The sequence below is a fragment of the Takifugu rubripes genome, chromosome 8 (assembly GCF_901000725.2).
Source record: "Takifugu rubripes chromosome 8, fTakRub1.2, whole genome shotgun sequence".
NCBI classification, from domain to species: domain Eukaryota; kingdom Metazoa; phylum Chordata; class Actinopteri; order Tetraodontiformes; family Tetraodontidae; genus Takifugu; species Takifugu rubripes.
This window is the reverse complement of record NC_042292.1, coordinates 14,554,327-14,578,876: the sequence shown is the minus strand read 5'-3', so window position 1 is coordinate 14,578,876 and position 24,550 is coordinate 14,554,327. Positions and strand designations below refer to the sequence as shown.

At 48.0% G+C, this 24,550-nt stretch overlaps 3 protein-coding genes across 7 annotated transcripts; 1 reads left to right on the top strand and 2 right to left on the bottom strand.

The window, feature by feature from the left end:
* Nucleotides 1–666: 666 nt before the first annotated feature.
* On the bottom strand, nt 667–4,012 carry LOC101070102 (myeloid-associated differentiation marker homolog). The gene is made up of 2 exons (XM_029840760.1): nt 3,911–4,012; nt 667–2,833 (listed from the first exon to the last, which is right to left on the bottom strand). The coding sequence occupies exon 2, from the start codon at nt 2,712–2,714 to the stop codon at nt 1,866–1,868; it is 849 nt and encodes a 282-aa protein (XP_029696620.1). The 5' UTR covers nt 2,715–2,833; nt 3,911–4,012; the 3' UTR covers nt 667–1,865.
* On the bottom strand, nt 2,806–9,182 carry LOC101069873 (myeloid-associated differentiation marker homolog). The gene is made up of 5 exons (XM_029841091.1): nt 9,079–9,182; nt 8,283–8,494; nt 6,882–7,850; nt 6,293–6,586; nt 2,806–2,833 (listed from the first exon to the last, which is right to left on the bottom strand). Exons 3-5 carry the CDS (start codon nt 7,718–7,720, stop codon nt 2,806–2,808), a joined length of 1,161 nt encoding a protein of 386 aa, XP_029696951.1. The 5' UTR covers nt 7,721–7,850; nt 8,283–8,494; nt 9,079–9,182.
* Nucleotides 9,183–9,185: 3 nt separating this feature from the next.
* On the top strand, nt 9,186–24,383 carry arhgef11 (Rho guanine nucleotide exchange factor (GEF) 11). Of its 5 annotated transcripts, XM_029840733.1 has the most exons (42): nt 9,186–10,785; nt 11,362–11,394; nt 11,566–11,580; nt 12,339–12,430; nt 12,507–12,661; nt 12,745–12,802; nt 12,892–13,091; nt 13,177–13,248; nt 13,325–13,432; nt 13,522–13,564; nt 13,809–13,846; nt 13,969–14,055; nt 14,237–14,305; nt 14,394–14,498; nt 14,621–14,719; nt 14,805–14,847; nt 14,940–15,036; nt 15,165–15,287; nt 15,571–15,594; nt 15,737–15,863; nt 16,511–16,604; nt 16,802–16,831; nt 16,949–17,078; nt 17,155–17,361; nt 17,502–17,549; nt 17,718–17,866; nt 17,943–18,083; nt 18,357–18,433; nt 18,549–18,674; nt 18,745–18,862; nt 18,954–19,102; nt 19,198–19,273; nt 19,377–19,559; nt 19,642–19,723; nt 19,802–19,882; nt 19,961–20,007; nt 20,102–20,233; nt 20,308–20,511; nt 20,686–20,793; nt 20,933–21,216; nt 21,327–21,456; nt 21,530–24,383. In XM_029840733.1, the coding sequence occupies exons 1-42, from the start codon at nt 10,751–10,753 to the stop codon at nt 21,577–21,579; spliced, it is 4,269 nt and encodes a 1,422-aa protein (XP_029696593.1). In that variant the 5' UTR covers nt 9,186–10,750; the 3' UTR covers nt 21,580–24,383. The 5 variants fall into 5 exon arrangements, with proteins under 5 accessions (XP_029696593.1, XP_029696596.1, XP_029696595.1 ...); XM_029840736.1 differs by lacking the exon at nt 11,362–11,394; XM_029840735.1 differs by lacking the exon at nt 16,802–16,831.
* Nucleotides 24,384–24,550: the final 167 nt, after the last annotated feature.

The window sequence follows — 24,550 nt, the reverse complement described above, 5'->3', positions numbered from 1 at the left end:
GGGTGGATGCACTGGTTATACTGGGACAGAGAGGGTAGATTCACTGGTTATAGTGGGACAGAGAGGGTAGATTCACTGGTTATAGTGGGACAGAGAGGGTGGATGCACTGGTTATACTGGGACAGAGAGGGTAGATTCACTGGTTATAGTGGGACAGAGAGGGTAGATTCACTGGTTATAGTGGGACAGAGAGGGTGGATGCACTGGTTATACTGGGACAGAGAGGGTAGATTCACTGGTTATAGTGGGACAGAGAGGGTAGATTCACTGGTTATACTGGGACAGAGAGGGTGGATGCACTGGTTATACTGGGACAGAGAGGGTAGATTCACTGGTTATAGTGGGACAGAGAGGGTAGATTCACTGGTTATAGTGGGACAGAGAGGGTAGATTCACTGGTTATAGTGGGACAGAGCGGGTGGATGCACTGGTTATACTGGGACAGAAACGGTGGATGCACTGGTTATACTGGGACAGAGGCCATGCTGAGGAACATAACTGTCTCGCCTGCCCCCTTGTGGCCAGTTTCTCCAACTACACAGTCAAAAATAAACCAGTTTATTATATTTATTATCGCTTTCTTTCAAAGATGTTTCAAAAAATATACAGTGAAGTAAAATGAAACTAACCTCAGTTTAATCAGAAATGAGTGACAAAGAAAAGCAATTATTTTGCATGAATAGCTTTAATGACATGAAAAACACATTAACTGAGCAAAAAGCATCTGATGCATGATTTAAATAGAAATCACTAAAATTCTTCAATACTGATACTGGCAAAGGGGACGTTACAGCAGATGTTGCTGCATAGAGTGCTCGGGATTGGCAAGTCAAAGAACCCACAGTGATGCGTCTCAGATACAGAAATAACAGTGTGTTGACTTTGGCTTATTTTAACAATCTTGTTCAACATCACAGATGCTTCCACAGAAGATAAATTTTACAATTAAACAAAACAGGAGGATTCAGCATCTCATCTCACATTTTCAATGTTGATATACAGTCGCATCGTTTCCATTTTTAAAGACCACACTTCAACTCGAACCAACCAATTCCCATTAATGACCAGTGAGCTCTGCTAGTTTTAGCATACGGGCTAACGTGCAAACATTTTAGCCAGTTTTTCAGCAGCTTAAGTGTAAAAGAAAGTTGCCAAGATTCAGTGCAGCTCAATCAAATCTGGAAAGCAAAAGTCTGATTTGTCTCATTTTCCTCTCGTTTCCCAATATGGTCCATCAAGACCTGAAGGTCGAGTAGCTCAGAGCTCAATCTGAGAACACCTGAAGATGCACCTGGGCCCAGCAATATATTCCCAGCGATATCTTCAGATATATCTGTAATTATAATGATTGCAGAAATGTTCCTGACGTTCCCTCATCTTTGGCTCTATTTAATGGTTCTCCTAAGGTTTTCCCGATCCGGTTTGAGGGTCTAAGGACAGAGGGCGTCATTGTGCCCATGACGCCAATGGAAGTTGCACCATTTTTTGGGGGGCGTCATAGGGACAGTGACACCCTCTGTCACCGGATCATTTAGTCAATTTAAGTTGGCGTCATTATCACAGCTAACTAAGAGGTTAACACACTAGAGCACAAATGTTAGCCTATATGGACCTAATGTGACCTAACTTGGTCCCATTGTCAACCCAAATAGCACCAAAAACTTGACCTATTGTGATTTGAAGCATTTTCTGTGTTTAAAAACGAGCATTTTGTTCTGTCAGTAATACTTATTATGGCCTCTTTCGATCGTTAACGTTCTGATTTGCTTTAATGTGCTCGGGGATCTTATTTTAAGGCAGAATCACGTTTTATTTAAAAATGGTTGTGAGAAATTCCCTGATATTTTCCGAAATTTTGATCCAGCTCACTTGGTGATGAACACCAGGTGAGCGGTGTAGACCAGGTCAGCGAGGTACAGCAGCATGTTGATGGCGGTGAGCACTGCCACGCCGATCTGCTTTGACATATCGCCTCCACGCCGGTACTTTTTGTCAAACGTGAAAATGGGCCAGACGATGACAGCTGACAAGTACATGAGGAAGGCCAGGAGGCCGTACGCTGACAGGAACTGGGAGAAGGGGACCGGGAGAAACCCGGTGCATTCGCCCACGCACAGGATCACCACCACCATGGAGACGATGAAGCAGATGCAGTAAACGGCCATGCACCACTCCAGCGCCGCGTGGTGGCTGTAGGAGACGGGGTTGCTGATCAGGATGAAGATGATGCAGGCCACAACGGTCTGGCACACCTTCAGGAGGCCCGGGACCGTGGCCATGTATCCCGCCACCTGTCCGGGTTTCGCCTTGGTCAGGCTCACCTCGCAGATGTAGGCCACCGCCGCCAGGCAGGAGAAGATCGTGGAGGTGATGCGGAAGCTGCGTTCGTCGGCGTACCACCACCCCTGCTCCTTCAGGAAGAACAGGGGAAAGATGACGGAAGCAGACAGGCAGAGGAGGGCGGCGTAGCAGGCCACGGTGATGGGGAAGTTGGACCAGGAGACTGGGATGCGGGCCTGAAGGCCAAACTGCTCCACCAGCAGGACCAGCAGAGTGCAGGTGAAGCTGAACACCCAGCAGAAGATGCACCAGTCAGCCATGCCCCCGTGGACGTTGGCGCTGTGCGCTGCCAAGCTGAAGGCCACACAGGTGAACAACAAAGCTGCTAAACGCACCCAGAAGACCTGGGAGAGCATGACCGTGGACACCGGCATGGCGGGAAATCGCAGGTAACTCCTCTAGCCAAAAGGGGGGGGGGGGGGGGGTCAAGATTCCAAACTCGTGCTCTCTTGTCGGCTGCTGTTGTCACAACTTGTCGATGTTCTTCCACGTTCTGCAAAAAAGAAGACAAGAATTAACATGACTCCACGCTACATGAGCGATGGCTGACAGTGAAAGGAAGTGTTTTTGTTGTGGTGTGAGTGGTTCTGCTGCCGGTCCTGACATCGGCTGAGCGGCTTCGCTTCAATCAACAGGTGACACGAAGTGAAATCACCACGTGGAAGTGTTATAAGAAACAGGAACAGTTCAAATCAAAACTCTGGTGGAAGGGCGTGACAGGAACATTAAACAATGCTCTTTTTTCCCAGACCCTGACCAACAGCAGCTGAGCGACCACGACGTCTTTACGGTTGAACCAGGCCAGGAAAAGACGCATGGCTGACGGCCACTCGACGCTCTCCACAAATTCGATAGCCAAGGGCTGATAATTTCATTCTGTCCTGGCCCATCGATCAAAGGCCCAACTTCCTGCTCTGTGTAATCAGTCATTATCAGGATCCTACATCCGCTACACAAATCCAATCAGCAGCTGGATGAATGGTGGCCAAACATGTCCAATAATACAGAGATCGAAGATAAGTAAGAGTGTGTGTGTGTGTGTCTGTGTGTGTGTGTGTGTGTGTGTGTGTCTGTGGCTATTGAGTACCAAACTGCTCATTTCGAGGTTTGGGGGTTTAGGTCAGGGTAACGGGGTTAGCTGCGCTGGTTAGGGTTAGATCCGACAATGTGTAACATCTATAAAATCCCCCATAGACAAATATAGGAGTGTGACGTCTCTTGCTACAGGAAATAGTTTTTTTTTTTTTTAGTTTTTCTGTTATGACTTGACTCCTTCTTGCCCAACACTTAAACCCAAACAGCACGTTTACAGCTGCATAAACCACAATATTAGAGCGCATGACGCAGCAAAAAGACAACTAAAATGTACCTATTTGCATATGAGTCAACATCCTTTCAGATATAAGCATAATACGTTAAATCTACTTGGTGTAAAGTCTAAAATAGCGGAGCTACGCCGCGCCCAGTTCTGCGTCGTCGCCGACCCGAAGTTGTTCCAAAAACAGAGCGTGATTAATACTAACTAACCTCTACTTAACCTAAAAGAAAGGATAATAAAATGTGAACTTACAGATCTGGACAGTCGATGCCGGCTTTGTGTGGGGCGTTTTATTTCTTGTAAAGGGTGGGGGGGGGGGGGGGGTTTCAAAAGCATTGAAGTTCCTGCAACGTCGTGCGTAACTTGGCGCACATCCACTCTCACATCCACGCCTCGACCGCCTCCCCACGCCCCGCAAGGACCGTATTTGGTAAAGGGTCGCAACGCAGTCCGAGCGTCATAATGACGGTTTTAATGTACATCCTACTAATATTATAGAACGAAGCTGCCAGCGCAACACTGCAAAGATCGACTGTTGGTGGATTTCATCAAAAGCAATGTAACATTTTCCGCACTAACATTTGTTGCAAAGCATCATTCACGCCTAACAATTTTAATAAACAAAGAGGTGGTACAAGTTGATGGCTCTGGCCCTAAAACATGAAGCACCAGTATGTTTTATCACACTGGTTTTCCGCCCGTATGTGCAGATTGTTGCAATAACACGATCCGCCCAAACGAGGTCGCTGTTTCGCCTCTGAGCTGAAAAATTCATGGAGAAAGCAGGATAGCCACACGACTGAGGCCAGGACTCAGCAGTCCACCTACACCCTTTAGGTGTAGGTGGGACAGGGGGTGGGTGCACTGGTTATACTGGGACAGAGAGGGTAGATTCACTGGTTATACTGGGACAGAGAGGGTGGATGCACTGGTTATAGTGGGACAGAGGGTGGATGCACTGGTTATAGTGGGACAGAGGGTGGATGCACTGGTTATAGTGGGACAGAGAGGGTGGATGCACTGGTTATACTGGGACAGAGAGGGTGGGTGCACTGTTATAGTGGGACAGAGAGGGTGGATGCACTGGTTATACTGGGACAGAGAGGGTGGGTGCACTGGTTATACTGGGACAGAGAGGGTGGATCCACTGTTATAGTGGGACAGAGAGGGTAGATTCACTGGTTATACTGGGACAGAGGGGGTGGATGCACTGGTTATACTGGGACAGAGAGGGTGGATGCACTGTTATACTGGGACAGAGAGGGTAGATTCACTGGTTATACTGGGACAGAGGCCATCGGACATGCTGAGGAACATAACTGTCTCGCCTGCCTCCTTGTGGCCAGTTTCTCCAACTACACAGTCAGAAATAAACCAGTTTATTTTATTTATTATCGCTTTCTTTCAAAGGTGTTTAAAAAAATATACAGTGAAGTAAAATGAAACTAACCTCAGTTTAATCAGAAATGAGTGACAAAGAAAAGCAATTAATTTGCATGAATAGCTTTCATGACATCATGAAAAACACATTAACTGAGCAAAAATCATCTGATGCATGATTTAAATACAAATCACTAAAATTCTTCATTACTGATACTGGCAAAGGAGACGTTACAGCAGATGTTGCTGCATAGAGTGCTCGGGATTGGCAAGTCAAAGAACCCACAGTGATGCGTCTCAGATACAGAAATAACAGTGTGTTGACTTTGGCTTATTTTAACAATCTTGTTCAACATCACAGATGCTTCCACAGAAGATAAATTTTACAATTAAACAAAACAGGAGGATTCAGCATCTCATCTCACATTTTCAATGTTGATATACAGTCGCATCATTTCCATTTTTAAAGACCACACTTCAACTCGAACCAACCAATTCCCATTAATGACCAGTGAGCTCTGCTAGTTTTAGCATACGGGCTAACGTGCAAACATTTTAGCCGGTTTTTCAACAGCTTAAGTGTAAAAGAAAGTTTGAAAAAATGCCAAGATTCAGTGCAGCTCAATCAAATCTGGAAAGCAAAAGTCTGATTTGTCTCGTTTTCCTCTCGTTTGCCAATATGGTCCATCAAGACCTGAAGGTCGAGTAGCTCAGAGCTCAATCTGAGAACACCTGAAGATGCACCTGGGCCCAGCAATATATTCCCAGCAATATCTTCAGATATATCTGTAATTATAATGATTGCAGAAATGTTCCTGACGTTCCCTCATCTTTGGCTCTATTTAATGGTTCTCCTAAGGTTTTCCTGATCCGGTTTGAGGTTCTAAGGACAGAGGACGTCACTGTCCCTATGACGCCCTCTGTCACCGGATCATTTAGTCAATTTAAGTTGGCGTCATTATCACAGCTAACTAAGAGGTTAACACACTAGAGCAAGATGTCTGTGTAGATTCTCAATCATCCAGGTCATTGTATCCAAGGTAGTTTTCTCTGTCAACTGGACTGTGTTTCTTCTCTTTGAAGACGTTTCGCCTTCTATCCAGAAGGCTTCTTCAGTTCTGAAATCGCTGGGGACCGAGCTTGAAAATATAGCCCTAGTGGACCGTTGGCATGTTAATGATCTGGGTGGTCACCTGAGAGTCGTTGGTAGGGTCGTTGGTAGGGTCGTTGGCAGGGTCGTTGGTAGGGTCATTGGCAGGGTCGTTGGCAGGGTCGTTGGCAGGGTCGTTGGCAGGGTCGTTGGCAGGGTCGTGGGCAGGGTCGTTGGCAGGGTCGTTGACAGGGTCGTTGGCAGGGTCGTTGGCAGGGTCGTTGGTAGGGCCGTTGGCAGGGTTGTTGGTAGGGCCGTTGGCAGGGTCGTTGGTAGGGCCGTTGGCAGGGTCGTTGGCAGGGTCGTTGGCAGGGTTGTGGTAGGGTCGTTCATCTGGATTCAGTTGAGATGTCTCCCCTCTGTCTGCTGGCACCCTTGGTGGTGGGGCACCAGGTCTCCTGAAATGGTGTGAAAGTTTGGTTTGTTGTTGGAAGGAGTGGAGGACTACATTGTATGTGGGTGATAGGAAACACTAGAGCACAAATGTTAGCCTATATGGACCTAATGTGACCTAACTTGGTCCCATTGTCAACCCAAATAGCACCAAAAACTTGACCTATTGTGATTTGATGCATTTTATGTATTTAAAAAAGAGAATTTGTTCTGTCAGTAATACTTATTATGGCCTCTTTCGATCGTTAACGTTCTGATTTGCTTTGATGTGCTCAGGATCTTAATTTAAGGCAGAATCACATTTTTTTGATGAACACCAGGAGAGCGGGGTAGACCAGGTCAGCGAGGTACAGCAGCATGTTGATGCCGGTGAGCAGTGTCACACCGATCTGCGTTGACATATCGCCTCCACGCAGGTACTTTTCGCCAAACGTGAAAATGGGCCAGACGATGACAGCTGACAAGTACATGAGGAAGGCCAGGAGGCTGTACGCTGACAGGAACTGGGAGAAGGGGACCGGGAGAAACCCGGTGCATTCGCCCACGCACAGGATCACCACCACCATGGAGACGATGAAGCAGATGCAGTAAACGGCCATGCACCACTCCAGCGCCGCGTGGTGGCTGTAGGAGACGGGGTTGCTGATCAGGATGAAGATGATGCAGGCCACAACGGTCTGGCACACCTTCAGGAGGCCCAGGACCATGGCCATGTGTCCCGCCACCTGTCTGGCCCTTGCCATCAGGATCATCTCGTACATGTAGGCCACCGCCGCCAGGCAGGAGAAGACCGTGGAGGTGATGCGGAAGCTGCGTTCGTCGGCGTACTCCTGCAGTGCGATGAAGAACAGGGAAAAGATGACGGAAGCAAACAGGCAGAGGAGGGCGGCGTAGCAGGCCACGGTGATGGAGATGTTGGACCAGGAGACTGGGATGCGGGCCTGAAGGCCAAACTGCTCCACCAGCAGGACCAGCAGAGTGCAGGTGAAGCTGAACGCCCAGCAGAAGATGCACCAGTCAGCTATGCCCCCGTGGACGTTGGCGCCGTGCGCTGCCACGCTGAAGGCCACACAGGTGAACAACAAAGCTGCTAAACGCACCCAGAAGACCTGGGAGAGCATGACCTTGGACACCGGCATGGCAGCAAATCGCAGGTAACTCCTCTAGCCAAAAGGGGGGGGGGGGGGGGGGGGGGGGATCAAGATTCCAAACTCGTGCTCTCTTGTCGGCTGCTTTTGTCACAACTTTGTCGATGTTCTTCCACGTGTTCTGCAAAAAAGAAGAAAATAATTAACATGACTCCACGCTACATGAGCGATGGCTGACAATGAAAGGAAGTGTTTTTGTTGTGGTGTGAGTGGTTCTGCTGCCGGTCCTGACATCGGCTGAGCGGCTTCGCTTCAATCAACAGGTGGCACGAAGTGAAATCACCACGTAAGATAAGATAAGATAAGATAAACTTCATTGATCCCACATCGGGGAAATTCACGTTACAGTATTAGCCAGTGTTATACAACACTAAAAGAAAAACTATTATGTACATTACTATGTACATTATACATTATATACAGAGGGGAGATTATATACAGAAGGGAATATTATACTATATGAAGAAAAATGAAAGTGCAAATAAGAGTGGAAGGGTTATAAGAAACAGGAACGGTTCAAATCAAAACTCTGGTGGAAGGGCGTGACAGGAACATTAAACAATGCTCTTTTTTACCGGACCCTGACCAACAGCAGCTGAGCGACCACGACGTCTTTACGGTTGAACCAGGCCAGGAGAAGACGCATGGCTGACGGCCCCTCGACGCTCTCCACAAATTCAATAGCCAAGGGCTGATAATTTCATTCTGTCCTGGCCCATCAAAGGTCCATCGATCCTTCGTCCGCTACACAAATCCAATTAGCGGCTGGATAAATGGTGGCCAAACATGTCCAATAATACAGAGATCGAAGATAAGTAAGAGTGTGTGTGTGTGTGTGTGTGTGTGTGTGTGTGTGTGTCTGTGTCTGTGTGTGTGTGTGTCTATTGAGTACCAAACTGCTCATTTCGAGATTTGGGGGTTTAGGTCAGGGTAACGGGGTTAGCTGCGCTGGTTAGGGTTAGACCCGACAATGTGTAACATCTATAAAATCCCCCATATACAAATATAGGAGTGCTTGCTACAGGTAATAGCTTTTCTTTTTAGTTTCTGTTTTGATTTGACTCCTTGCTCAACACTTAAACCCAAACAGCACGTTTACAGCTGCATAAACCAAAATATTGGAGCGCGTAACGCAGCAAAAAGACAACTAAAATGTACCTATTTGCATATGAGTCAACATCCTTTCAGATATAAGCATAATACGTTCAATCTACTTGGTGTAAAGTCTAAAATAGCGGAGCCCAGTTCTGCGTCGTCGTCGACCAGAAGTTGTTCCAAAAACAGAGCGTGATTAATACTAACTAACCTCTACTTAACCTAAAAGAAAGGACAATAAAATGTGAACTTACAGATCTGGACAGTGGGTGCCGGCTCTGTGTGGGGGTTTCGAAAGCATTGAAGTTCCTGCAACGTCGTGCGTAACTTGGCGCGCATCCACTCTGTTTATCACACTGGTTTTCCGCCCGCGTATGCAGATTGTTGCAATAACATGATCCGCCCAGACGGGGTCGCTGTTTCGCTTCTGAACTGCAAATACATGGAGCTGGCTCGGCAGCCAGTCAAGACAGCAGGATAGCCACACCACTGGCATCATTTTTAAGAAGAATTTGGACTTATGTTAAGACAGGAAACGCATAAATCGAAGGTATTAAGTCGAGGCTGCTGGCTGACCGCAAGAGAAGGAATCCGGATTTTTGCAACGCGAACTATTTCGGGAGAAAAGGGATCTGAGGTGTAGCTTTACTGGGATCGAATTGCCTTGTAGCTTAGTTAGCTAACATGCAGATTTAGTGTTTATTTGCACCAACATTTGGATCTGGAGTAGTTAGTCTACGTGCTCTATCAGAACTAATCTTATCACACGTTAATAGAAACGGTCATGTTATTTGTTTCGCCAGCCTAAATTAGCCTAGCAGCCGCCGGCTCCTCTGCGCAGTCGAATGACAAACGGGTCACTTTCATTCGGGGTGGGCACCAACGCGATGCCGGGGATTGATAGTGGCCGCTTCCCAAGTCTAACTTTTAAAGGCTAACGCCGGCAGGACGTGACGGGCCGCTTCAAATGATTGTTGAACGCCGTCGCTTGTTGTATAAGTCGCGACTAAAAGTTAAGAAGCAGCCTTGGCGTTCGTGCTGCTCTGTGCTTTCGCTTTGATAAGCCCAGCGACACAACTAGCTAATGCGGGCTAATCTGCTAATTAGCTTGCTCGGTCGTTAGCATGAGATGCAGAGCCCGTAGTGGGTTTCAGGCCGATTGTTTACAGTGCTTGCGTGTATTTTGATGTTATTCATTATCACAGACTTGGAAAGGGCTCATATCCTAAATCAAAAAAGCGCCACTTTTAGTGGTGGGTCATTTGTTTTCGCGTGGCACATCATCATTTCTGTTGCACTCACGAATGACTTTCATAGTTGTGAGAGGTGACACGATACGATAGTGTTTAACGTGCGCGTCGATATCAACGCCAGGCTTGTGAAATCTGGCCGCTTGAAGGCTTGTGCTAGATTGTTTCATTGCAGAGTGTCGTTAAATGTCATTCAAGAAGATTCTGCATTGTCATTTGGGTGGCAGAGAACCTTTTTCCCCCCTTCTGCAGGAATTAGCTCTGTGCAGACACTAACAGGCATGTGAGTTGTTGACCTGAAGCATAGCGAGACATATCAGCCACTCATTCATGATTGATGACCTTTGAGGAAGCAGACTGTTCCTTAGCCATTTTCCACTACAGCTCAGCCCACGCTGAGCCACCCCGTCTTTGTTATCCTGCTTATTTTGTGGCCTCCTGCGGAGGAATCCTAAGGACTTTATTTTTAAGTCTGACTTAAACCTGGCCAGGGTGAGCGCGGACATGTGAAGAGGCCTGCGTGTAGGCCTGGAGATCGGATCAGGAGCCCCGCACAGAGCACCTTTTGTGTGGACTGAAAGCAGACAAGGAACGAGATGATGGGGATGATAAAAGGCGCCCAGAGACTGTGCTGATTTCCCCACACCGGGACGCAGAGTGTCACAAGGCTGCAGACATGAGCCTCCGCCAGCCCACTTCGACTCTGGACAGGTACGAGCCTCGCATCCCCAGAGATTTACCTCCCGACACCTTGCTGAAAAATGCGGTATTCCCGGCTCAGCCGACATGCGCTTGTCCCGCGCGAGTCCAGTTTGGACGCTGGAAATACCAGTTAAACACGCTGTTTACGGTGGAAGCGGTAATAACGCGTCTCCCGCAACACTCAAATCACACCGGCTCACGATTCTAATTGGTTTGCTCGTTCATTTCAGCGTGAGATCAACACCAGCGTGTTTATGGGACCAGAACTTTCCCTCCATGCAGTCATGGCTTGTTATGGGGAATTCTGAAGGTTCTGGTAACCAGTCTCCAGTTTCACTGTTTGTGTTTGTCGCTCGTGTCTTCTGTCGTGACCTTTCACCCCTGTGAGCGCCGGCAGAACTCGCCGCCCTGTTTGTTAGCCTTCATCCGCCACCTCTCTCCTCACCACCCAGCCTTACACTGTGTCCGATGCGCCCTTGTCTTGATCACGTGTCTCTCCTGTCTCTCCCGCTGTCTTCTCATTTCCCTTTGTGCGTGTGTGTCCGCGTGCACGTGCCCACGGCTGTGCCTGTCATGTGACAGCAGGGCAGCCAATAAGAAAAACACCCACCTGTTCAGGTAGGACAGTTGCACCGTGAGAGCATATGACAGGGTTTGGGCATGATGTGAACTTTTGCTCTGTCTTTGTGTCCTTTTACTTCAGGATTGGTTTCTCAGGTTCTGAATGTCTTCTCTCTTTTCTCTGTGCACTTTCTCGGCTTTTGTCCTCCTTTCCCGTCATGCTTTCAGCCCCTTTGCTGCTTGGTGAGTTTTTTTTTTCCTGTCGAATGCTTTCCCAGTGGCCTCTCACGCACTTTCTCCTTTCAGGGGCTTTTCCGCCGGCGCTGCGGGTCGCTCGGGACTGAGCCGCACAGCCCAGATTTGCATTTCCATTGCCAGTTTATTCCATTTCAGACTCGGCACAGCTCGCCACTAAAAGTCTGCATGTTCCACTTCCACTGTTTCTGGTTCATTTGTGATGGAATTTTTGTGGTTTGAGATTTAGGTTTTCCTCTCGGAGCTTGTTTGATCAGATTACTTTTTTCCCCTGTTATTTTTCATCGATTTCACTCTAAAAAACAATCGCGACTGCTTTTGGATGACATTGGAATTGCTTTTTAGAGCGATCAGGCAGCTTTGGTGACTAAGATCTTGCTCCTCTGCTAAATTCACGCTGGAAATGGGTTGAATTTTTGGGTATGGTGAGCAGAGTGTGGTGGAAAAACTTGTTCTGCTGTTGTCTTGCTACCATTTGACATTCTGCTAGTCAGTAAAGATGGATCATCCTCACAAGATGCGCATCAAAGCACGAATGATGCCAGCACGTGCATGGAAAAGCCCCTTTATTTTTCCTATTTTTTGCACCTTCTTTGTCTGTTAACTTCCTGTTTTGCTGGTTCATCATCAGAGATTCTCCCTTTTTGCCCCCCCCCTTCCCCCTCAGATCCATTATTTACTGTCATCCTGGTGTGTTTTCCCTTCAGACTCTTACTCACTCCAAACGTTGTTCTTGTACCAAACAGGCTCAGTAGTCTGACCATTGGGGATTCAGAGCGCCGATCTTCTAGTGCCCAGCAGAAGGACCCATCAGCTGACCTCCCAGCAGAGAGCGCGGGTACTTTTAGCGTTTATTTTTAATCGTTAAATCGTTGCTCAGTGCCGCTAATGGTTAAAGTGTCCTCCTCTCCCAGGTCCCGGTCTTGTCCAGAGATGTGTGGTCGTGCAGAAGGACCAGCTGGGCTTTGGCTTCACCGTCTGCGGCGAGAGGGTTAAGCTGGTTCAAAATGTCCGACCGGGCGGCGCGGCGGTCAAGGCTGGGGTCCAGGAAGGGGACAGGATCATAAAGGTGACTCGCTCTCACAGACGCCGAACCCGAATCGTTTCGTTGTTTTTTCCGCACCGCTGACAATCCGCTCCCCCGTCTGTTAGGTGAACGGCTCGCTCGTTTCCACCATGTCCCACCAGGAAGTGGTCAAGCTCATCAAATGTCAGTTTCTCCCGAGCGTTTTTGAAAACAAGATTCACTTTGTTTCGGTCCGATTTCAACACGTTTTTTCCTTTGATTCTGTGCTGTAGCGGGACCGTTCGTAGCGCTGACGTTACAAGGGCCGCCTCCTTCCACTGCAGCCTTACCTTTAGAGCCCCTCCCCCCTGACCCCCCACCCAATCAGAAACCACCTCTGAGTGGGGAAGCCCCGCCCTCTCCCCCTCCACCAGTGTCCTCTGGACTGAGCGGCACCCCAACCCAAAGAATCACTGGACCCAAACCACTGCAGGTGAATGGCGCTTTATCAAAAATGACCATTTCCAATGTGTGGCATTTGTGGAGGATTAAAACATGTATTTGATGTGTGCTTTCAGGACCCAGAAGTACAGAAACATGCGAGTGAGATACTCAGAAAAATGCTGGAGCAGGAGGAGGCCGAGCTGCAGGTACGATCCAGCGGTGACCTTTTATGTCGAACCTGCCTCCATCATTCACAAAACTGCTGTTGACATTGTGCCTCAGAACTTGCTGGGGGAGAGGTTGAAGAACCCCTCGCCGTCCCTGGAGGAGCGCATCGAGCGCGCCAAGAGGAGAGCGCACCAAGTTCGGGTCAAGATCCAGCAAGATCTGGTAAAACGAAGCACCTGCTTTGAAATGCTGTGGCGCGTACGTCCTCCTGATGAGGGAACTGAAAACTCTTCTTTATTTTCTTTCTGCAGGAGGGAGCACGGTCAGAGTTGGTCTCCAGTTATGTCATAGCAGGTAACATTCTTCTGTTTTCTGTATTTTTTTCCCCCCAATGGTCTCATCAGAGCTAACGCTAAAAGAGCTTCCGAGTTTAATCACTTGACCCATTTTCGATAGAAACTACACCGAAATATTTCTACAAGTGCAGCTTGATTAGTACTTTAAAACACTGATAATAACAGGGGAACTAGCATTGAACCTTGCGGCACGCCGCAGGTTGTGCACGCTATGTGAGCGTAATCAGAGCTCTGTTGTTCAGGTCGGCTGTCGGTGGATTCAAGCGAAGGAGACGTGGAGGTAAGCTACGCGCGGTCGTCAGTGACATACATGTGCGCTGGTGTACGACACCAACCCACTCATCCCGCCCCTCCTCCTCCCTCCCACTCCTCCTCCTTCCCCCCCTCCTCCTCCTTCCCCAGGCTTGTGAGAGTCCCCACTCCTCCTCTTCATCGTTCAGGACCCCACAGCACCGACGGCAGAACTCGGACGCGTACACATCAGATTCGGTGAGCTGGACCCCCCCCCCCCCTCCCAGTTCCATTTCCGTTACAGAAACGAGGTCCGGAGCAGTAGTTGCCTATCCGAAGGGTTCATTCACAGCTCTCGACTTTCCTCCATCCATTATTCCCGCCTCATGCCACATGTTAGCGTTTAGCATAAAGGTTAAACCTATGTCTGCTTTCAAAGGGAGGGAAGGCCCAGATCATTGGCCCAGAGGAAGAGGATGAAGACGACTACAGCTACGCCTTCAATGACGTGAGTGGGCATGTTCGCTTAGTTCTGCACCCCCCCGGGGGTTCCCTCAATCCCTACTCATTCATCATTTCCTTCTCCCCTCCCCAAGATGGACGGTCCGTTCCAAGACATCGAGCTGCTGAAGTCACGACCGGCCCACATGACCGTGTTCATGAGATACATCTTCACCCAGCTCTTGGATCCCAACCCTCTGGTTAGTTTTACAACAAAATGGAAGAAATTTTAAGAAATCAGAGACAAATCCCTTTTTTTATCCTTCTTAAGCCAAATATGCACAGGTGGTTTTATATTTGTGGGTTTGTATGTCTTGAACAGCTGTTTTACCTGTCGGTGGAGGCTTATCTGGGCTCCAGCACTAAAGAAGCTCGTGCACTCGCACCTCAGATCTGCTCCCATTTCCTGGACCCGGATGCTGTCAGTACAGACCCGCTCCGTAGATTTCATTTTCAAACAGTCACGTGCAGATTATTGACATTACAATATCTCCTTTTTGTTGCAGCCACTGAAAATCAAAGTGAGAGAGGAGTACCTGAGCGATATAGGTGCGACCGCAGATGGTTTCTCCTCTTTTCTCACTCACCTCCTAGTTGGAATTGCTGTCAGATGTTTGACTACGCGTCTGTTTTCCCTTCAGAGAGTCGACTTCATGCTCAGGAAGACATCAGAGGACCCCTGTCGGAGCTGCAGCAGCAGGTTCTGCCAGACATCCAGGACCAGATTCAAGACTACAGGTACATTAAAGAAATAAAAGTCCTCCACTGGGAATCAGGAAGTGGACCATGCTGGCGATGAAGTAATGAGAGGGGGAAAAAAATCCAGATTTATGATCCTTTAAATGCGTCCAATTTGTATTTGGCAGGAATAAGCAGATGATGGGTCTGGGCTCCCTGTTCGGGGAAGGAGACTTGCAGCTGCTGGACGGAGACCCGGTGAAAGAGAGACAAGTGGTGGACAGACAGGTCGCCGCACTGTGGGAGATACTGTAAGTCCTCAGCTTCTTCGTGGCTACGAAACTCTTAAAGAGGGCATAAAAAATGAGGGCCAGGCCCAATAAAACTATCACAAAATGAAAAGAGCTGTCATGACAAAGGTCATCACCTTGGCTACCAAACCTGTGGAGCACATGACACTTATTTCTTCGGCACACACAGTGGCCAGTTCTGTCACATGACTGCACTGTCACGCTGGCGGCGCTCTAGACGGATTAGCTGTTATTTCTTGCGGAGGAAATTATATGTTTTGTTTTTTTTGTGCTCCTCCTGTAGGTCAAAGCATGAAGAGGACAGAAGGTAAGGGAATTGTCTTATCCTGCGAGGAACAAAGAGTAACATCTGCCAGAGCCTTTACCGCCTTCCCCTCCGCGCTCTTTGTCCTCACGTTTCCCTGTGATTGTTGGTCCTCTCTCTCTCCCCCCCGCCCCTCACCCCCCAGCTCTCCTCTGGCGTGGGCCGTGGTCCTCTACCTGCGTCACTCCGGCATCAAGCTGAGAGACTCTAAGGTCTTCCCCGGATTGAGCACAGAGAAGGAGAAGTGGCTGGCGTTCCTCAAGACAAAGAAGGTTTGACCCATTTCAGTATTTTACTTATATCAGCCTTAGCTTAGCTTAGCTTAGCTTAGCTTAGTTTAGCTTAGTTTAGCTTATCTTATTTTGATGGTGCTCCAGCCTGCTCCCACAACTAACACGGCATTGATTTTGTGTCCTCGCGCTTCCCACAATGAAAATATACCGTTTTACCAAGCAGCAGTGATGCACCAGTGTACTTGTGTTGACACTAATGTTTTAGTGCATGAATACATTCATATTAGACTAATAATAATTTATAACGCACTGCCCCCCTCCATCCTGGAGCCATATTACATTACCTTTATTTATGTTCCTCCAGGATATTTACTCACTGCCGCTGCCTTCCTGAGGTTGTTTAGTTCAATCATTGCTGTTAATTATGGCTCAAAATTCTGCTGTTTTCTTGTTCGGGCGTCTCGCCCTTCATGTAATATTTTATCTCTGAGCAAAACCTGCCGGCTTTTATTGTCTTTAACTTCATCTGTTGACTCTATACCTGCAGCTGCAGCTCTATACCATCTGCTGCTGTTATAAACTCCGCCTTTGCAATGCAATTAAGGCTGAACAGACAAATGCTAATTTATAGTTTTAAAAATAGATGATATTGACAAATATAATATGGACTTTCTCGCTCTCCACAGCTGAGTGGTGCCAAGAAAGAAAAGGATGGAGAAGATAAAAAGAGAAACCCTATCCTGAAGTACATCGGCAAACCCCGAAACACATCCCAGTCCAGTAAATAGAAACACGCACGGATGCACGATGGAGCCCTGATAATCACCACATAATTGATACTTCCCATGCTGACGTCTTCGCTGTTGATTTCTTATCTTTCACCGCTTTATTTTATGATTTTGCAGACGTCAGATTTGATTTGGGGCATTTTTCCTGACATCATTTTCTTTTCCTTTCCGTTTGTTTTGATTTTGTAGCATTCCATGTCCCGTTGTCACCCACCGAAGGTATATTTTTACTTGACGTTTAGTTCTATTACTCACCAAATGCGCCTCAGCTGTGAAGCATTCTGGTTTATATTGCTTTGTACCGATCATGGTGTGTGTGTGTGTGTGTGCGTGCAGTCCGTTCCGGTAATGTGAGGAACATCATCCAGCAGTTTGAGAATCACACTGAAACGGGAGAGGAGGGAGGCGATGCTGCTGACGCCCAGAGACTCTCCTCCAGCAGCCTGGGAGAGGACAGCATGGACAGGTACCTCCGGCCTTCCCCTGTCTTTAACGCTTTAACGTGCGCGTGTTAATCTTTTGTTCCACACTCGCTGCTGCAGCCCCGCGGTCTCCGTCCGTCTGGCACGTAGCGAGTCGCTGAAGGCGCAGGGAGAGGGTCGGCGGCGGGGCGCCGCTTCAGGGACGGAGTCCGTCCCTCGTTCCCGGAGCGACGTGGACATGGAAGACTGTGGGGAGGAGAGGGAGGGTCCCGTCCTCCGGCCTCTGCAGCACAGCGCCTCGTCATCGGCGTCCAGCAGCTCTGCACGGTAAAGACGCACTCATCCGGAGCGAATTCTCACACTTTATCAGGGATGAACGGAAACTAGAACCGCTCCCCCAAACATTTCTCCACTAATTAGAGAACCCAAAACTTTCTCACCTGGTGCCGTCTTTCTCTCAAACTCAGGTCTCTAGAGAACCCTACACCCCCATACACCCCTCGGTCTAGACGCAGGTGAGTGTCGGTGTCACCCCTCAGACTAGTGACGGTCAGTCTCGCTAGTCGGGCCGACGTTTTAAATGGACGCAGGGACTCTTTTCCACAAGGGAAATCATCCATAACACGTTTTTAAAGCAGCTGTGCTTATTTAAAAGGTCTCTGTGCGCGTCTTTATCTCCGCAGGAGCGTAGACTCGCCTCTGGCGCTGCTCCCGGACTCCCCGGCGCTGGAGGAGGAGGTGTGCGACAGTCAGAACTGGCAGGACACCATCTCTCCTCAGTTTCTGGCCACAATCGGCCAAAAGGAAGTGGACCGGCAGGCTGTCATCTACGGTACGTGTCAAATCTCTCAGGAAACACGCGGCCCAACCCATAAATTCTGAGATCTTCTTCTCCTCTTCCGCACCAGAGCTCTTCACCACCGAGGTCTCACACCTGCGGACCCTGAAGGTCCTGGATCAGGTGTTTTTCCAAAAGATGAGGTCGGTGCTCAACTCCGAGGAGCTGGCCTGCATTTTCCCCAACCTGCCGCAGGTCTACGAGCTCCACGGTCAGTCTCAGACGGACAGAATGTACACATTTACATTTCACAGCCCCTTTATCTCTCTCCTGTTTGCTCAATAAAGTGAGTTGTACTTTGTGTCAACATGTGTTCGGGGGCTGCTGGGTAAATATAGGTCATAAAATGGTAACATGCAACCTCAGCCACTGAGTCAATATTTATTATTTTAATTAAAATATGGAAGTTTGCTCTGCGCTCGCCACGCGAGGCGCTCACGTGTCCCTCCTCTCCTGCATCTGCACTCCTGTCTTTGTGTTGCAGGAAGTCTTTGTGAAGCGATGAGGAAACGAAGAGAGACTCTAGTTGTTCAGGACATCGGGGACATCATGCTGGCGAGGGTGGGTGAACCGGCGCTAATGATTAAAATGGTTTTCCCATTTAAGGACTCGTGTTCACGGAGGAACTTGAGCAGCCGTCAGTGGCTGAATAAAGAGTTGGGTTGTGTGTTTCCAGTTTGAAGGCCAAGCTGGGGAGGAGTTCCAGGAACAAGCGTCGCAGCTCTGCAGCCAGCACTCTCAGGCGGTGGAGCTCATTAAGAACAAAAAACGCAAAGACCCTCGATTTGCACAGATCATCCAGGTACACACACACACACACCCTCCTTAATGTGTTGTGGCTTTGTGCATCACGAGCTTCCTTACTCGCTCAGGAGTGCGAGGCCAGTCCTCACTGCCGGAGGCTGCAGCTGAAGGACCTGCTGGTGTCGGAGATGCACAGGATCACCAAGTACCCCCTGCTGCTGGACAAAATCATTAAGCACACAGAAGGTGAGAATTTAGGAAATAACTTCCAAATTATGTTGTCAAAGAGGACAAACCTGCAGAGATTGGGGGTAAAAACCTTTTTCCCTCCCTGCAGCTGGTGCGCCAGACCTCCCCTTGCTGCAGCGAGCTCAGGCCTGCTGCAGAGGGATCCTGCAGACCATCAACGAAGTTGTCAGGGAGACCGAGCACCGGCAACGGCTGAGCCAATACCAGCGCAGGCTGGACGCTGCCCCGCAGTTCAAGGTGGTCACATGGTCCATTGTGACCCGCCTGCTCCTCAGGTCCATGCTGCGTTTATTGAGATTCATCCATCCTTTTTTTTTTACCTTGTCTCACAGAATCTGGACTTGTCCACAAAGAGGATGATTCACGAAGGTCCTCTGACATGGAAAGTCAGTAAAGATAAGCAGATAGGTAAGAAACACAAGTTAAGAAATCCCCTTTTCCTTAATTATGTTGATTAAAAAAAAATTTTTGCATCTTTTCTGGCATAAACTGGGTAATGTCCCTCCATCAGAGATCCAAGCCCTGCTGCTGTCCGACTGCCTGGTCCTCCTCCAGAGAGGCCCAGATGACCGGCTGATGCTGAGGTACCCCTCCCGCTGGCTGGGCGGAGGCGGAACCGGCGGCGGAGACAGCAAGACCTCCTTCAGCCCTCTGGTGAAACTGGACTCCCTGCTGGTTCGCTCCGTCGCCACGGGTAACGTCGCGTTCTCCACAACTTCTTTCCTTTAGAATTCTACCGCCTGATCGCGTTCAAAACGCACGGCCTTTGATTCCAGACAACAAAGCCCTGTACGTGATCAGCACCACCGAGAGGCAGATCTACGAGCTGGTGGCCGGCACGTCGTCGGAGAAAAACACGTCAGTTAGTTTTCCTCCTCCAGGATGGGATGGAATCGTCCTTGCGAGAGTCCCACTAACTCTTGTCTGTTACCACAGCTGGAAGGATTTACTTGAAAAGACGATCTCGGCAGCTGACGGCTCGTCACCGCAGGTCAACCACAGATCCACGCCGACCATGTGAGGATCTGCCTCCACACATCTACAGTTCTGTCGCATTGCTTTTCCTCTTTATGCATTTCTTTATGTTGGGTTTAGTTCCCCCAGCGTGTCCCCAGTGTCAGTCAGCAGTCACGTCTATGCAGGTAAAAAAGAAAAATGCAAATGTTTACAGTTCTTCCAAATATCATGAACATTTCTAACAATTCTGGGTTGGTTTGGGCTTTTTTGGGGGGCCAGACAACTCCATAGCAGATCAGTCAGATTCCATGGAGACGCAGTCCACCGACGACGTCCAACCACCTTCCGACGTGCCTGCAGAGCAGTCGGGGACCAACCCAGCCAGCGTGTCTGAGGCCGCGTTGCAGGACGGTGAGAGGACGGCACAGCCCGGGACACCGAAGCAGTCCCCGCTCTGTTCCGTGACATTTTCCGTTTCTCCGCAGTTGAAACCTTGAGGCAGCTGATTCTGCGGGACCTGGAGGAGGAAGGATGGAGCCACGACTCGGACGACACGCCCACCAACGAGGCGGCCAGCGAGAGGAGTCCGCTGTCGGGGACGGTCCTCAGAATCGCCGAGGAAGGCGAGCCTGAGGAAGACGGCCGGCGTCAGGACGAAGAGCCGCCCAGCTTTCAGGTCGTGAGAAAAGGTAGAAAAAAACAGTTGTCTAACGAAAGAACCGAATCTGAAATCTTCAGCAAAAGAAATCACGGCATGGGTTTGACTCTTTTTCTTGGTGTGCTCTCCTCTGCATGTCCCGCCTTCACCAATCTTCTCACATTTCTGCTCTTGACCTTTGGCACACTCTTTATTCTGTGCATAGCTGTGGTTGCGGGTCCTTCTTCTTCTTCTGTCCCTGACGACATCAGTGATGATGTCACCCTCAACTCCCAACAATCATCCAAGGCTAGAGGCGAGCGCGCCGCACAGGGTAACGATAATCAAACTGGTCATGACATTCTTCGGTTTACATCCGGATAATTAACAGAGAACATGAACCGTGATCTAAAGCTTCAGGTCGAGTTGGCGTTTCTCACAAATGCCGCCTTTATACTGTCTCTTTGCTCCAGGAAACACTTTCTACATAGTGTTGCCTACAGAACAGGGTGAGAGCATCACCGATGACCCCCCCACCCCCACCGCCTCAGACTTACAGGAGCCTCTGGAGGAAGTGACGTCACAACAGCCGGACGAGGACACGCCCACGGGAGGCCCTGGCCAATCAGAAGGCAGAGTGGACCAGGTAGAAGACCTGGGCGGGCTGCAGTCCACGCATCAGAGCCACGTCATCCAGAACGTGGACGAGATTTTCCACACGATCGAGGGCTTGATGAGCAAGTTGAGGCAACTGAAGGCGAGTTTGTCGCGCGCTAGCTCAGTGCTATTGAGCCGCTAGCATTGCCCAGATCATTCCCCCTTTTTTTTGTGTGTTTTGTGGTCATTATTGTTTTAAATCCTCCACAGGAAATTGAGGAAGCCCACCACAACCTTTTGAAAACCCTCAGCGATCCACCCAACCAAGAGTCAGAGGATGGACAGTGTCTCTCGGCGACCGTCTCCAGGACACCGTCTCTGGACCGCGGCTCAATCAACGGTGAGACAGAAAACAAATTTATATATCCATAAAACAATCCAGTAACACCTTCATTCCCATTCAACCCACACAGGCAGAGAGGCCAGCACAACGGAACCCAAGATCCAGTCCACGGGATTCTGACGCGGCTGCAGGGGCGCCCTCGCCGGCTCAGGCTTCGTTGTCAGCACAAAGACATACCCGAACTCAGCCGCTCCTCCCCTAGAAGGACCGGGGCTGTTGCATTATTTATCTTCTGCTTCCTTTTTGTGACTGCAATTTCTGCGCGTTGGCACAGCCTCGGCGTCACGGTACCGAAGGGCGTAAAGTCTGGAGAAAAGCTGACGCGACGGGCGAAGCTGGAAGAGTGGAAAGAGGGAACAAAATCGGGTGTTTTGGGAAGCTGAGGAGCTGTCTGAAGGCAGAAAAGTGTTAAAATGTACAAGCGAGGAAATATCCGAGGGATCCCTCACCCCCGCACTTTACCCACAATGCATCCCCCCTTTTATGTGCTACTCATCAGTGGACGGATCAGGGACTAGAGTTTCCACTGCCCCCCCCCCAGGACCTCCTTTCCAATGTTCTAATGGTTGCTTTACACTGATTTCACCCGCCCTCGTGGCCGAAGGACTGTGTTTAATTTAGGTTATTTGAACTGGGTAAGGAAAGCAACACACACATACACACATCAGATCTTTACGCTGTAGCTGAAAAACTACAGTCATTTGGGACATAATCATATTCGGCTAACAGCCTTATTTTAAGCTACAAAAATGGCTGTTCGGGAGTGACATCGATCGTCATGTTGTTGGTGGCTTTTTGAGTTTTTAATGTTTTGGGAACACTACTGCGCTGTTAACTACTGAAATGCTGGCAGGTTTCTTCACACAATATCTCAGCGATACTTATGTTGTTGTTGTTTTTTTTTTTAACAAGCTCAGTGGATTCGTAGAGCTGGTCTACTCATATCAGGCAGTTTTAGGTTTGAGAGGTTATTGTAACTTTTTTCCAATTAATGCCAACTAATCCCTCATTAACTTTGGGCCACGTGTACTTAAGGTTCAAACATCCCAGTAAAGCCTGTATCTCAGCAGTTTGTCATTTTTAAACTCAGAATATTTCTTATCAGCCAAAGCCAAGAAAGGACTGCATCCTACACCAGGTAGAGACTCCTGCACAGAAAAAAGGCGTAAAATGTAATTTTACAGGCGTTGATGTGCACAAACCAAGTGAAAACTCTAAGCTCTCAGTTCAGCAGCTCGACAGTTGCAGCATTCAGCAACAGTTTGAGCTAACTCGACGTTTTGGGGGATATTTGCAAAGCTCGTCATTGCTCAAGTAAACAAAACTACTGCTAGCAGATGGTTAGCTTAGCATAAAGTGTTAGAATGGGGGAATATTGATAAGCAAGCGCCACGCATCCGCACTTCAAATGTTCACTGTTATAATGATGACATTGCTGCATGTGAAAGAGTTTGGCACAAAAAGGAAAAATGGGGAGGGGGGTAGCATTTTTATAAAACAGGGCTAACAGTAGTAGAACAGAAAAATGCTAACTCTACCAGACAGGGCTGAACATTGGCTTTGGGACAGTCACACTCCTTGAAGTATTGCTATATATTTTAGTGTAATTAGATTGTCCCTTTGACGTCCTGACATACGTCATCAAATTGTAATACACAATTAATTTGGCGCACTTTAGAAGGCAGAAAGACACAGACCACCCACTACAACTTATGTATTATCTTTATGCTAAGCTAAGTCATAGCTTAGGTAGCTTCATTTTTCAAAATCTTAGTTGTTTGAATGCCAGCATGTAAAAAGTTAATGTCCGCGATGTTAAGGAAAGTCACGTTTGAGGCTCCAGAAGCCCGATGCTAAATAAATTGTTAACCGCACTAAACTTGTTTTCCAACAGGCTGAATGGAAAGTATGTCTTTAAAGTTGAAGTGTTTGTATTTTTTTGTTCTTATCAAGCTGGGCTGAGTCACACAGAATTCTTTTATTTGAGCTGGTTTCAAATACTAATTCAGGAGCCCTTGAGTGAACTTCCCAGACTGTTCTGAAACTGACAGTTCACCGCTAATCCAGGACTCTTGAGGACATTTACACACACTACAAGCCAGTGACCTAGTGATAAAGTTGCTGTATATGAACAAAAGAGTTACATTTCGAGCTACTGATCACCGGGCTGGATGAACGCAGCAGCTTCTGTGGGAACTTGAGGAATTTTTGCGGAGGGTTAAAAAAAAAAAAACAACCTTCAACCAAAGTGAAATCTCTCTTCAGAGGTTGTTTAAGGGACGACACGTTTTCTTTTTAAAGCTCCGGCTGCTTTTCACCCATCTCAGACGCAGAACAACAAAGTTCTGAAGCAACCAAGCCGAGTCTGAGCTGGATTTCTCTTTCTCTTCACATCTTTACTCACGATTCTTACTGAAACGTTTTTCTTTCTTCTGATTTCTACCTCTTCACCTTCAGTTTGTGTCTTTCTTCTGTTTTTCATACCGACGGCTGTAAAAGAAGAGATAAAAGACAAAAAAATAACACTCTAATTCCATTTTTGTTTTTTTAATCGATGTTGCACAAAAGAACTGCACGGTGCAAACTACTGTATGGATACAGATCTTTAACTATCATCTCCTTGTTTTTATGTGTGTGTTTTTTTAAGAATACATCTTATTCACTTGTAATATAGAGATCAGACCCACTTGTTTTATATGTTAATTTCCTGTTTGTTTTGTTTCTGTGAAGCCGTGAGGGCTCATATTTGATTTTATTTTTGTAGATATGATTACAAAAAAAAAAGATGTATAAATTATTTTCATCTCCCTTGTTTTTAAGATTCGGTGAGATTGTTTAGCTGCACAGAAGGAAAGAGAAGAGCTCGCGTCTCAGATTCATGTGTTTTGTGAGATTAAAATGAAACTGGATAAAGGAAACGCTGACTGCGAGTGTTTTTGTGTGTGAGGTTTGTAATACGAGTTAAAATAGGAGCTGTTGTCTATTGGGATCAATACATTGATGATAAATACAGAAAAAGCAGGTGCTGCTCATAGGAGAGCTGATATTTGTAAGTTGACGACGAATGTGCCACTTTGTTGACAACTTGAAA

Bases quoted from the DNA above. Each gene is read 5' to 3' on its own strand.
- LOC101070102 (XM_029840760.1), bottom strand. From the start codon at position 2,714: ATGCCGGTGTCCACGGTCATGCTCTCCCAGGTCTTCTGGGTGCGTTTA.
- LOC101069873 (XM_029841091.1), bottom strand. From the start codon at position 7,720: ATGCCGGTGTCCAAGGTCATGCTCTCCCAGGTCTTCTGGGTGCGTTTA. The intron at 6,587-6,881 runs GTGATTCTGCCT...ACACCATTTCAG, and splicing joins CTGGTGTTCATCAAAAAAAT to GAGACCTGGTGCCCCACCAC. The intron at 2,834-6,292 runs CAATGACCCTAC...TCTTTTTTGCAG, and splicing joins GACCCTGCCAACGACCCTGC to AACGTGGAAGAACATCGACA.
- arhgef11 (XM_029840733.1), top strand. From the start codon at position 10,751: ATGAGCCTCCGCCAGCCCACTTCGACTCTGGACAG. The intron at 12,431-12,506 runs GTACTTTTAGCG...CTCCTCTCCCAG, and splicing joins CCTCCCAGCAGAGAGCGCGG to GTCCCGGTCTTGTCCAGAGA. The intron at 17,550-17,717 runs GTGAGTGTCGGT...TTATCTCCGCAG, and splicing joins ACCCCTCGGTCTAGACGCAG to GAGCGTAGACTCGCCTCTGG.